Here is a 15,000-nt window from a genome sequence, read left to right as displayed (position 1 = left end):
TCTGCCTTTCCCATACCTTCTTTCACTTGATCCACCTTTATATCTTTTTTAACCAGCAACATCACTCCTCCTCCCATCTTACCTACTCTATTTCTTTTCCAAACATTATATTTCCCTTCTCCAACCATCATCAGGTCTTCTCCCTCTCTCAGTTTTGTTTCAGTAAGACCCACAATATCTGGGTTCTTGTCCCTCAAGTAATCGTTGAGTTCTAAAATCCCGATATCACTCCATTTATGTTGGAATACATTACATTCGCTCATGTAAGTTTCTTTAGTCCTTTCTTGCTGTACTTTTCTGGGTTATGAACCACTTCCTCAGTCTCATATCCAAGATTCTCCAGAAAAACTCTTTCTTCTCCTCTTCTGTCCTCTCTTCATTTTTTCAAAGCCTCCTTTCTCAACTCATTTAACATTTCTCTTTCCTTTTCACCGAGATCTCTTCTCAACCAAATCTTCCTTGTTGTTTCCTGCTGGGCTAGCCTCCATGACTTCTCCACCAATTCATCTACATCCTTTTGTGACTTAAGTTTGATTCTTATTGGCCTCATACCTTCTCTTGTGAACTTTCCAATTCTATGGAAGTCCTCTATTTCTTGTACTAGGTCTTTTCCTCCTCCTGCACCACATTAATGATATTATTTATCACCTTTTTATGTTTTCTCTCTCTCCATTTTACTCGGTGTCTTATCCTCCTCCACACCAAATATCACCACACATCTCTTTTTGTCTACAGTTTCCCTCACCAATGTCTCATTTGACTTAATAACCTTCACCACTTTCTCAGCAATCTTCTCTTCTATGATCTGTTGATCTATAATTTCAACTTGTGTGTGTGTGTGTGTGTGTGTGTGTGTGTGTGTGTGTGTGTATTTACCTAGTTGTATTTACCTATTGTAGTTTTACAGGGTCTGGGCTATGCTCGTGTGGTCCGTCTCCATATCTACACTTATCCATTTTTTTTAAAACTATGAATATTTTGCTGACCACTTCCTCACTCAAACTGTTCCAAGTCTCAACTTCATCTTTGAGGAAACTAAATTTTTAACATCTCTCAGACATTTCTTAGTTTTTACTATGCGATCTTGTGCTTCTTCATATTCTTCTCTCAAGATCTTCTCATTATCCACTTCATCCATTTTCAACAATCATCAATTTATATTGTATCAGGATCCTCTTCTCTTCTCTGTTCCAGGTTGGTAGATCCATTCTTTTAGTCTCTCATCATAGTCATCTCTAAATTCTGGCATTTCTTGTAGCCATTTTTTTGTAGTCTCTCTAATTTTCTTATGTGTTTCTTTTTAGAGTCCACACAACTCCTGCATATTCAATCTAGGTCTTATTTAGTACTTATTTCTTCATCATTTCTTCATCCATATAGTGAAATGCTACTCAATATTTCCTTATAAGTTATATACTTCTCCAAAATTTATCAATATGTCTCTCTGATAGGTGTATTATCACTCAAATCCTTTCCAACTTTTTTTATTCTTCAATCTTGTATAGCCTCTTTCTCTTCACTCTTTCTTCTGATTTTGTCGTTGAAATTCCATTTGCCATCTTGCTCCATTCCAAATCTTATCAATCTTCCTGTAATTTCACAATCTTTTCACTCTCACATAACAATTTTGTCAAAAACAAATTTATACTGTTTACTCCTCTGGTCATTTTATACGGAAAAGTACTGGTGCCACACTGAACCTTGGAACTCCTCTCCACCACCCCATTCTGATTTGTCATATTATGTTCTCATTTTCTCCATCTCAAAGTCTTCCATCCATATATATATATATATATATATATATATATATATACAGATACTTAACCCCGCTTAAGGTTCACACAAGTGGTTTCATTTACTACCATCTGCTCGTTAACGAACACCAAACTTGCTTTATCAAAGTTTTATCCAGATAATTCTTTCCAAGTTTTAAGCCTTACTGTATCACGCAGCGACAGGCTTTGAATACACCAGCACCTCTCGTGGACAACACGCGCGCACCACCCACTCCCCTGTTCAAAACAATAACAGCATCACCAGCAGCTCGTCTTCCTCTCTCAACTTACCACCAAACGCCTGCAATATCCCCTAGTGTTCCTGAAGACCAGAAGTCTCTTACTCGAAGTGAAGCTGGATATTATTCAGACTCGAGAGGCGAGAAACTAATAGCATTGCTCATTGCCACCATCTTGACTCCATCTACTGTCTCTACTATTTTCAAGTCAGCAGATTCTATGAAGAAAGCTGGTGAGACCGTATCTTCCATGCAAGCTAAAAGAACCACATGAAAAAGTGACTCTACAATGGATAAAATGGAGAGCCTTGGAAATGTGGTACATAAGTTTATATGTGATACAATGATGCACCCTTTGTTTACATTCCACAGGTTGCCGGTTAGTGTCTTTCCTGCTTTCACTCTCCCTTCATAAATTTAAGATCATCAACATTACAAAGTTACATACATACATTAGTGTACATTATAATGACTTGAATTAAACTGTCTAAATGTTTAACTTCATAATTTACTTTCATTAACCCCTTCACTGTGCTATGATGCACTCCTGCTTTGTTTACTCCCAATGGAAGTTCAAGTCAGGGGTTAAACTTATAATTGATTCGCTTAACGAAGATTTTTTTTTTTTGGAACGTAACCCCTTCGTTAAGCGGGGTTGTATATATATATATATATATATATATATATATATATATATATATATATATATATATATATATATATATATATATATATATATATATATATATATATATATATATATATATATATATATATATATATATATACATATATATATATATATATACATATATATATATATATATATATGTATATATATATATATATATATATATATATATACATATATATATACATATATATATATATATATATATATATATATATATATATATATATATATATATATATATATATGTACATATATATATATATATATATATATATATATATATATATATATATATTATATATATATATATATATATATATATATATATATATATATATATATATATATATATATATATATATATATATTATATATATATACATATATATATATATATATATATATATATATATATATATATATATATATATATATATATGTGCATGCACACACACACACACACACACACACACATATGTGTGTATATATATGTATATATATATATATATATATATATATATATATATATGCACACACACACACATTTTCCTCAATCCACCTCTTACAATTAAAATCTCCTACTAGTATCATTTCTTTTTCCAAAGACACTTTCCCAAACTCTCTGTAGTATCCTTATCATTTCATATTCCTTAATGTCCATTTGTTTTAGAGATACATATCACCATGATTATTAATTCTTTTCCATCATTTTTTCTTATCTTATCACTTCTGTTTTTCTTCCCATACCAAACTTGTCCACATTTATTTATTTTTAACATAATCATACTCCTCCTCCATCTTACCTCTCTATCTTTTCCATATTATATTTATTATCCAAATTTCCTTTGTTTTTTCAGTTTTGTTTCAGTCAAACCACATATCAGGTTCTCCACCATATCATAGTCTTGAATTCCAATCTCTTGATCATATCCCATCTATGTTGTATACATTTTTCTTCTGTTGTTCTACACCCTTCCATACTCTTTCCTCATCCCTCCTCACTCATTCTTGTCTTCCACCAGCTCTCTCAATCTCTCTCTCTTTTCTTTTTTTGTTTTTCTGTTTTTTCACCTTCTTTTATTATTTCTTCTCTCTTTTGTCACTCCTCATTCCTCTTTCCATCCTCCCCACCATTGTCCCATTCCCTCTTCAATTCTGTTTTCTTCCATCCATTTCTGATCTTCCATTTTGTGTGTGTGTGTATTTACCTAGTTGTATTTACCTAGTTGTAGTTTTACAGGGCCTGGGCTTTATGCTCGTGTGGTCCCGTCTCCATATCTACACTTATCCAATTTTTCTTTAAAACTATGTACACTCTTTGCTGATACCACTTCCTCACTCAAACTGTTCCAAGTCTCAACACATCTTTGCGGAAACTAAATTTTTAACATCTCTCAGACATCGTCCTTCCTTAGTTTCTTACTATGCGATCTTGTGCTTCTAAAGTCATATTCTTCTCTCAGGATCAGTTTCTCATTATCCACTTCATCCATTCCGTTAATCAATTTATAAACTTGTATCAGATCCCCTCTCTCTTCTCTGCTCCAAGGTTGGTAGATCCATTGCCTTTAGTCTCTCCTCATATGCCATCCCTTTAAATTCTGGAACCATTCTTGTAGCCATTTTTGTAGTCTCTCTAATTTTCTTATGTGTTTCTTTTTTGGGAGTCCACACAACTCCTGCATATTCCAATCTAGGTCTTATTTTAGTACTTATCAATTTCTTCATCATTTCCTTGTCCATATAGTGAAATGCTACTCCAATATTCCTTAGCAAATTATCGTCTCTCTGAAAATTCTATCAATATGGCTAACCGGTTGATTATTTTCTTCCATTGTCACTCCCAAGTCCTTTTCCTTTTTACTTTTCTAGTTCTACTCCATCTCCCATCTTATAGATTCCCACTGGTCGTCTTTCACTTTTCCCATTTCCATGACATGGCTTTTGTCCACATTGAATTCCATCTCCATTTTTGCTCCATTTCCAGATCTTGTTTAAGTCTTCCTGTAGTATTTCACAATCCTCTTTTGTTTAATGACTCTGCACAGTTTCGCATCGTCCGCAAACAGATTTATGTAGCTGTTCACTCCCTCTGGCATGTCATTTATATATACGAGAAAAAGTATTGGTGCCAATACTGACCCTGTGGCACTCCGCTGTCTACTGTTCTCCACTTGGACTTCATATCTTTAACTATCGTCCTTATTTCTCTCCCCTTAAGTAATTCTTCATCCATCTCAATGTGCTTCCTTTTAAGCCACCCTTCTCCTCTAACTTCCATAGTAATCTTTCATGTGGCACTTTATCAAAAGCCTTTTTAGATCTAAATAAATACAGTCAACCCATCCTCTCTCTCTTGTACTTTATCAACTATTCTAGAGTAGAAACTCAATAAATTTGTCACACATGACCGACCTTTTCTAAAACCAAATTGGCTATTTGATAATATTTTGTTGTCTTCAAGAAACTCGATCCATTGCTTCTTTATTACTTTTCACACATCTTGCATATTACACTAGTTAGTGATACCGGTCTGTAATTTAAAGGTTCTTCCTTCCTTCGCTCTTATATATGGGAACCACCTCAGCTCTTTTCCACTCCACTGGCACTGTTCCATTTTCTATTGAGCATTTTATGATGTTGTATATTGGACTTGCTAGTTCTTCCTACATTCTTTCAGTATTCTGCCTGAGACTTCATCCGGTCCCATTGCCTTTTCCTCATCCAATTCCGTCATCAACTTTTTATTTCAAGCTTGGTTACTTTAATCTCTTTCATATAGACAGTCTCTCTATTACCCTGTGGTCTTTCAAATTTGGATTCCTTAGTAAAGACCTCATGAAATTTACTATTTAACAGTTCTGCCATACTTTTGGGTCTTCCACCATTCCGTTTTCTCCTTTTAACCTTTCTATTGTTTCTTTTGTCTTATTTTTCCATTTATGAATCTGTAGAACAATTTTGGTTGTTCCTTACATTTTTCGACAATGTCCTTTTCATAGTTCTTTTCTTCTTCCTTTCTCACCTTAGCATATTCATTTCTTGCTGTTTTGAAGTTTTCCTTATTTTCTGGATTTCTGTTTCTTCTCCACCTTTTCCATGCTCCATCTCGTTTCTCCTTTGCCCTAGCACATCTTGCATTAAACCAATCTTTCTTTCCTTCTTCTTTAGGTCTATATTTTGGAACATATTCCTGACCCCAGTTTTGTATATTTCCAAAAATAAGTTATATTTCTCTTGAACCGTTAATGAGTTTTCCATCTCCTCCCAGTTTACGTTTTAAAATAGTTCTTGAGATTCTCAATATCAGCCTTTCTGTAATTTAATCGGTCTCCTTTGTATGATTCATCTCTATCTTCCTTTCCTTCTTCTATATCCATCTCTAATATTACATGGTCACTCTTTCCCAATGGGCACTTGTATCTTATATCATCGTTAATTGGTATATCCCTTGTAAAAACTAGGTCTAATCTTGCCGGCTCATCGTTTCCTCTGAATCTTGTGTTTTCCTTTACTCTTTGGACCATCAAATTATCTATCATTAGGTTCAGGAATCTATCTCCCCAGGCATCTTCCCCCATACCACTTTCATAATTTTCCCAGTCTACCTCCTTACAGTTGAAATCTCCTATCAATATCACTTTTCTCCTTTCCTTAATGATTCTTGTAAGACTCCTTATTGTGTCATCTATCATGTCTCTATATTCTTGGTTAGTCCATGAGTTTGTTTTGGTGGCACATATGTTCCAATGATTGTTAACTCCTTTTTGTTAATATGCATCTTAACATACAGTATTTCTGATTTTCCTTCCCCAAACTCCACTTGATTTACCACTATCTCCTTCCTTAACATCATCATGACTCCTCCTCCTCCTTTACCCACTCTGTCTCTCCTCCATATATTATACCTTTTATCTATGTCTATTTTTATTGCCTCATTTAACTTTGTTTCCACCAGGCATACAATATCTGGTTCTTCTTTCTTTATGTAATCTCTTAATTCTAATTTACTAGATAAAATCCCATCTATGTTTGTATACATCATTTTAATCTCTTGTTCTTATCATTTTTAGTTAAACTTGCTCCATTCTTTTCTCTTCTTTCTCTTTTATATACCATTTCCTTATCCTGTCTCCTATAATTCTCCAAAAAATGCCTTCTTCTCCTCCTCTGACCTTTCATTATTTTTTTCTTTTTCTCTTGCTTCTGCCACCAGTTCATTGTGTCTCTTCCTTTCCTCCTCGTTTCTATTTTTCTCACTGTTTTATATATATATCTTTGCAACCTTCTGTTTCTCTGAGTTTCTGTTTTTTTCTATATAGTACTCTATTTATATTTTTTTTGCTGCTGCTTGTGATTTTAGTAATATCTTAATTGGTCTCACTGTTCCTTCTTGATATGGTCCCATTCTATGGATTTCTTCTACTTCCTCTTCTAAGTTCTGTCTATCCTCGTCATTCAGATGTTTTAGTAGGTCTTTTACTGATTTCATTTCGTCTTTTTCCTTCTTGGTCTATATTTAACATTTTTTCTTTCAGTCCAAAATAATTACACTCTTCTTTTTTTTCATAATTTCTCTTACTAAATTTTCTTTTTCTTGAGGACTCCTATCATTTTGCTTGTCATATTTTCATCTCTTTCTTTTAACTGTTCTGTGTGTGTACTTCTGTTGTGTGTGATTGTATTTACCTAATTGTATTTACCTAATTGTAACATACGGGAAAAGAGCTATGCTCGTGTTGTCCCGTCTCCATATCTATTAATGTCCAGCTTTTCTTAAAATCATGAATATTCCTTGCGTTGACCACTTCCACGTCTAAACTATTCCATGCTTCCACCCTTCTATGAGGAAGCTATATTTTTCACATCTCTCCTATAAGTGGCCATTTTAGTTTTTCCCATGCCCTCTCGACATTCTTCCATTCCACATACACAGATCTTCCCTATCCATTTTTCCATGCCAATCATCACTCTGTATATTGCTATCAGGTCTCCCCTTTCTCTTCTGTTTTCCAGGGTTGGAAGTTGCATTCTTTTCAGTCTGTCTTCATAAGTCAAATCTCTTAAGTCAGGCACCATTTTCGTTGCAGCCCTCTGTACTTTCTCTAGTTTCCTTATGTGTTTCTTTAAGTTCGGAGCCCACTGTATTGTTGCATATTCAAGCCTCGGTCTTATCATTGCAGTAATTATTTTCTTCATCATTTCTTCATCTAGATATCTGACGCCACTCTTATGTTCCTCAATAAGTTCAATACTTCTCCAATTATTTTGTTTATATGTCTCTCTGGCGATAGGTCATTGGTAATTGTCACCCCAAGGTCTTTTCTTCATGACTGGTTTTATGTCTTCATTTCCTATCTTGTACATACTCCTGATTCTTCTTTCACTCTTGCCAAACTCTATTTTCTTGCATTTTGTCGTGTTGAACTCCATTTGCCATGTACAGCTCCATTTCCATATTCTGTCCAAGTCTTCCTGGAGTAGTTCGCAATCTTTGTCACATCTCACTTTTCTTAACAATTTTGCATCGTCTGCAAATAGGCTCACATAACTGGACACCCCATCCACCATGTCATTTATGTAGACTGCGAACATTACTGGTGCCAACACTGATCCCTGTGGAACTCCACTCTCCACCAATCCCCATTCTGATGGTCTGTCCTTAATTATTGTTCTCATTTCTCTTCCTACCAAAAGTCTTCCATCCATTTTAGTAAACTGCCATGCACTCCTCCTACCATTTCAAGTTTCCAGATCAGTCTCTGGTGTGGTACCTTATCAAAGGCCTTTTTTAAATCCAGATATATTCCATCAGCCCAACCATCTCTTTCCTGTATTACATCTATCACCCTCGAATAGTAACATATCAGGTTTGTCGTGCATGAACGCCCTTTCCTAAAACCAAATTGACACTCACAAAGTATGTCATTTTCTCCAAGAAGTCTGTCCATCTAGTCTTCACCACCCTCTCACACATCTTAGCTACCACACTTGTAAGTGACACTGGTCTATAGTTCAATGGGTCTCTCTTGTTACCTGATTTATAGATTGGGACAATGTTAGCTCTTTTCCAGTCTTGGGGCACTACACCTTCCCTTAATGAGGCATCAATTACTTCACAAACTTTTTCTGCCAATTGCTCCTGCATTCTCTTAAAATCCATCCTGATACCCCATCAGGTCCCACAGCTTTTCTCACTTCTAAACTCCCCATCATGTTCTTGATCTCCTCCACAGTTACTTGAAACTCCTTCATAATCCCTTTCTGTTCCATTACCAGTGGTTTGTCAAAAGCAGTCTCCTTTGTGAATACCTTCCGAAAGCATCCATTCATAGCCTCTGCCATTTCCTGGGATCTTCACTGCATACTCCATTTACTTCTAAACTTTCAATACTTTCTCTATTTTTGATGTTGTTGTTCACATGTCTGTAAAAAGCCTTGGTTGGTCTTTACATTTATCAATTATATCCTTTTCTTGTTTCTTTCTTTCTTCTCTTCTAATCAACACATATTCATTTCTTGCTCTTTTGTAACTTTCCACTGCTTAATCCGTCTTTTCCTTCTCCACCTCTTCCATGCATCCTCTTTTCTTGTTCTAGCCTTTTCACATCTATCGTTAAACCAGTCCTGCTTTCCAACTTCTCTATGTTGTCTTATTGGTACAAATTTTTCTCACCTTCTTTGTATATTTTTATAAATTCCTTCCACTTTTCATTTGCTCCTTAGCACTCTTGAATTTCATCAATTTGTCTCTTGAAAGAATTTCTTTAGGTTTCCAAAATCTGTCTTGGCATAATTCCATCTTCCCACTTTATATTCTTCATTTCTTCTAGATTTCTCTTCGTCTATCACCTTGAACTCCAAAACTGCATGATCACTCTTTGCTAAAGGGCACTCCACCCTCATCTCCTCAATGACCATTGGCTCTGTACTAAAGACCAAGTCCAGTCTTGACGATGCTCCCTCTCCTCCAAACCTAGTATCTTCTTTGACCCACTGAGTTAACACATTTTCCATTGCCAGTGTCAATAGTGTATTTCCCCATGTTGTCTCTGATCCTTCCATTGACCAGTCCTCCCAACACACCTCTTTACAATTAAAATCTCCCATCATTATAGTTCGTTCACAGCCACCCAACATTTCTTCCAGACATGTTCCTGTATCACTTATCATTTCTTCATATTCCTGTACTGACCATGCATTTGTCTTAGGTGGTACGTACACCACTATGTAGTGCCTCTTTTTCCTTCATTAGTTTCTGCTCTGATCTTTAGCACTTCTGCCTTTCCCATACCTTTTTCACTTGATCCACCTTTATATCTTTTTTAACCAGCAACATCACTCCTCCTCCCATCTTACCTACTCTATTTCTTTTCCAAACGTTATATTTCCCTTCTCCAACCTTCATCAGGTCTTCTCCCTCTCTCAGTTTTGTTTCAGTAAGACCCACAATATCTGGGTTCTTGTCCCTCAAGTAATCGTTGAGTTCTAAAATCCCCGATATCACTCCATTTATGTTGGAATACATTACATTTCGCTCATATGTAAGTTTCTTTAGTCCTTTCTTGCTGTACTTTTCTGGGTTATGAACCACTTCCTCAGTCTCATATCCAAGATTCTCCAGAAAAACTCTTTCTTCTCTTCTTCTGTCCTCTCTTCATTTTTTTCAAAGCCTCCTTTCTCAACTCATTTAACATTTCTCTTTCCTTTTCACCGAGATCTCTTCTCAACCAAATCTTCCTTGTTGTTTCCTGCTGGGCTAGCCTCCATGACTTCTCCACCAATTCATCTACATCCTTTTGTGACTTAAGTTTGATTCTTATTGGCCTCATACCTTCTCTTGTGAACTTTCCAATTCTATGGAAGTCCTCTATTTCTTGTACTAGGTCTTTTCCTCCTCTTGCACCACATTAATGATATTATTTATCACCTTTTTATGTTTTCTCTCTCTCCATTTTACTCGGTGTCTTATCCTCCTCCACACCAAATATCACCACACATCTCTTTTTGTCTACAGTTTCCCTCACCAATGTCTCATTTGACTTAATAACCTTCACCACTTTCTCAGCTATCTTCTCTTCTATGATCTGTTGATCTATAATTTCAACAAGGCCCAAAGTTTTCTCCCCTGACTCTTTGATTTCCTTTTCCAGACTTGCAACTTTGTAATTTACCTCCTTTCTTTCCACTTCCTGACTTTTTCCATTCAGCCTGCTTCTCCATCACTTTTCCTAGAGATTCTCCACATTTTCGCAATTCACTTTAATTAGCTTAACTTCCTCTTTCAGTGCTGCATTTTCCTTCTTCATATCGGCACAGTCTCTCTTTACATTGTCATAACTCGTTTCCAGGCCCTCATACTTTTCAAACAGTTTTCAATTTTACCTTCTAACTCCAGAATTTTCTTCACATAAGCGCTCTTCTCCATTATTCCTTGAAACCCTGTGAAGTCTGATTCCTCTTTCGAGTTCACGGCCGCCGATGCTCAAGTGCTACATATGTTTTGCATTTGGTTTTGGTATCTTTTGCATATGTTCGTTTAATTTGTAGTGATATATTGCATTGCGTATTCATGTGTTTATGTGATTTATGGTTTATATGTTTCATGTGGTTCAAGTGTTCCCAGTGATTTGTGTGTTTTGTTGTGTAAATGTGATCAGGTGTTTTTATTGTGAGTGAAGTGTGTAATGTTTTATGTGTTATGTGTGCTCCATGTGTGTCATGTGTTTCATGTGTTTCATCGTCTCGTGTTTACATGTGTTTTGTGTGGTGTGTGTGTCATTTTCATGTGTATTTTATGTGTGTCATGGGTTTGTGTGATTCATATGTGTTTTATTGTGTCATGTGATGGATGTGTTTTCCATGGATTCATGCAGTTCAAGTGATGCTTCTGTTGCATGTTCCATGTAGTCATACATGTTTTATGTATTTCATGTTTATTTCAGTAGGTCATGTGTTCATGTGTTTCATGTGGGTTATATGTGTCATCAGTTTAATCAATTTCTTTCATGCTTCATGTGGCATGTATTGCATTACCTGTTGCATATGGCTCATGTATTTTATGTTTTGTGATCCATGTCTTCCATGTAAGTATATGGGTTCAATCCATCATTATGTTTTATGTGTGTTTATGTCTCAAAATTGTGTTTTATGTTTTAATGGGAATTTTGTGTCATGAGTGTTTTTTATATGGTGTATGTGTGTTTTTACGTGTTATGGTTTCAGGTGTTTCTTGTATTTATATGATTAATCGTGTTATGTGTACCATAGGATTTTGTTTGTTTTCTATGTTTCGTGGTACTTAATTGTATTATGTGGTTTATAGGATTCATGAGTTGCACATGATTTATATGACTTTACATGATACAAGAGTTTCCCGAGAATCTAATTTTATTTGTTTTAAATGTTTTAAAAGATTGCTGAGTGTTTATTGTTTATTGCATTAATCTGTACCTGTGCATGATTACAATAGCTTATGCTAAGTATACGATTTCTTTAATAAATACTCAGATAAGACTAATAATTGTGATGTTCAGGTTAAGTAGGACAAATAATTTAAATTAACATGTATTTCTTGTCAGTTGTATTAATAATTTGTCAATAAACTACTACTACTACTACTGTGTTTGTGTGTGTTTATTTACCTAGTTGTAGTTTTACAGGGCCTGGGCTTTATGCTTGTGTGGTCACGTCTCCATATCTACACTTATCCAATCTTACTTTAAAAGTATGCTCACTCGTTGCAGACATTACTTTTTCACTTAAACTGTTCCATGTCTCAATACATATTTGCGGGAAACTAAATTTTTTAACATCTCTCAGACATCTTCCTTTTCTCAGCTTTTTACTATGCAATCTTGTGCTTTGAATGTCATATTCTTCTCTCAGGATCAGTTTCTCATTATCCATTTGGTCCATTCCGTTGATCAATTTATAAACTTGTATCAGATCTCCTCTCTCCCTTCTTTGTTCCAGGGTTGGTAGATCCATAGCCTTTAGTCTCTCCTCATATGTCATCCCTTCAAATTCTGGAAACATTCTTGTACCCATTTTTTGGTAGTCTCTCCAACTTCCTTATGTGTTTCTTTTTATGAGGGGTCCACACTACTCCAGCATATTCCAATCTGGGTCTTATTATAGTACTTATCAATTTATTCATCATTTCTTTGTCCATGTAGTGAAATGCTACTCCAATATTCCTTAGCAAATTATATGTTTCTCAAAAAATTCTATCAATATGGCTTGCCGGTTGATTGTTTTCTTCCATCGTTACTCCTAAGTCCTTTTTTTTTTTTTCTTACTTTCTCCAGTTCTACTCCATCTCCCATCTTATAGATTCCCACGGGTCGTCTTTCATTCTTTCCCATTTCCATGACATGGTTTTTGTTCACATTGAATTTCAATTTCCACATTTTATTCCATTCCCAGATCTTATTTAGGTCTTCTTGTAGTATTTTACAATCCTCTTTATATATGGGAACCACCACAGCTCTTTTCCCGCAAAATTTTGATTCCTTAGTAAAGACCTCCTGAAATTTACTATTTAACAGTTCTGCCATACTTTTTGGGTCTTCCACCATCTCCTTCTCTCCTTTTAACCTTTCTATTGTTTCTTTGTGTGTGTGTGTGTGTGTGTGTGTGTGTGTGTGTGTGTGTGTGTGTGTGTGTGTGTGTGTGTGTGTGTGTGTGTGTGTGTGTAATTCACCACAGTCACCTGATGGTTACCCAGCCAGCCTTCCCCATTGCGGAGTGAGCTCAGACCTCATAGATTGATCTTCGAGTAGGACTGAGACCAAAACACACTCCATACACCAGGAAAGCAAGGCCACAACCCCTCAAGTTAGATCCCATACCAATTTGTTGCTAGGTGAACAGGGGCTGCACATTAAGAGGTTTACCCATTTGCCTCATTGCGCTGGGACTCAAACCCAGGCCTTCTCAGGTATGAACCGAGTAAGCAGTGTAATTCACCACGGTCGTCTGCTGGTCAACCAGCCAGTCTTTCCCATTACAGAGCGAGCTCAGAGCTCATAGACCGATCTTCAGGTAAGACTGAGACCACAACACACTCCACACACTGGAAAAGCGAGGCCACAACCCCTCGAGTTACATCCCGTACCTATTTACTGCTAAGGGGCCGCTGTGGTACAGTGGAACCATGCGTGCTTTGGAGTCCGAGAGGTCTCCAAGCGCACGGGTTCGAATCCTGTCCACGGTTCGAGTGTAGGTTGGGCTTCCTCACTGGGCAATGGTTTCCCTAGCGGGTGGGCTTTGAGATAGGAGGTACCCCAAAAGTATCCCCTTTAGCCCATAAACTCCGTGAAAAGTCCACATGGTATTAAATAAATAAATAATAATTAGTGAACAGGGGCTACACATTAAGAGGCTTGCCCGTTTGCCTCACCGCCTCCGGGACTCGAACCCGGAACCTCTCGATTGTGAGTCGAGCGTGCTAACCATTACACCACGCAGTGTGTGTTTCTGTGTGTGTGTGTGTGTGTGTGTGTATAAATCTAGGTCATCTGTTGGCCAACCAACCAGCTGTTTCCTCACAGAGAGATTTCAGAGCTTGTATTGACCAATCTTGATGTAGGACTGAAACCACACCATATACTGGGACAACAAGGTGACAACTCCTTGACTTATATCCTATACCTATTTGTTCCTAAATAAACAAGGGATACACACATTAAGAAGTTTGCCCATTTGCCCTGCAATGCCCAGGACTTGAACCCAAGCTCTCTTTATTGTGAGCTAAGTGCACTACCAGTACACTATATTTGTGTGTGTGTGTGTGTGTGTGTGTGTGTGACAAAATCATCACACACACACACACACACACACACACACATATATTTTTATATTTATATATATATATATATATATATATATATATATATATATATATATATAACTCTATATAAATACATATAAATACATATATATATATATATATATATATATATATATATATATATATATATATATATATATATATATATAAAACTATGATTCTCACCACATACAACAAATTGAAGTTAGCTTACTAAACAATATAGAGTAATAATGAAAAGTTACTTACCTATTCCCATGTACATGGGAGGCACAGAAGGCAAAGGAGTAGTGAATCAGGGTTGGGTCAATCATCTGGCCTTTCTCAGCACGATCTAGGAGATCTTCCAGATAACACAAGTGTCGGTAGCATCCCCTCACACCATATCGAGCCTGGTACTCATCTAACACGAAAATCTGGCCAGGACTGAACCATCCCTATAAAAAGTAGAGACCATTA

The 15,000-nt window shown here is 36.1% G+C and overlaps 1 protein-coding gene across 19 annotated transcripts in view; it reads right to left on the bottom strand.

Moving 5' to 3' along the window:
* Positions 1-15,000, bottom strand: part of LOC123517573 (calcium-dependent secretion activator-like) — a 1,686,808-nt gene that overhangs the window by 848,320 nt on the left and 823,488 nt on the right. For all 19 annotated transcript variants that reach the window (XM_045277817.1, XM_045277814.1, XM_045277824.1 and 16 more), the window contains one exon: positions 14,791-14,978. In XM_045277817.1, coding sequence (XP_045133752.1) covers positions 14,791-14,978 — 188 coding nt within the window. The remainder of the gene's footprint in view (positions 1-14,790; positions 14,979-15,000) is intronic.

This window comes from Portunus trituberculatus, chromosome 42, assembly GCF_017591435.1.
Source record: "Portunus trituberculatus isolate SZX2019 chromosome 42, ASM1759143v1, whole genome shotgun sequence".
NCBI lineage: Eukaryota > Metazoa > Arthropoda > Malacostraca > Decapoda > Portunidae > Portunus > Portunus trituberculatus.
Note: the sequence above shows the minus strand (reverse complement) of the source record. Positions and strands in the feature narration are given on the sequence as shown.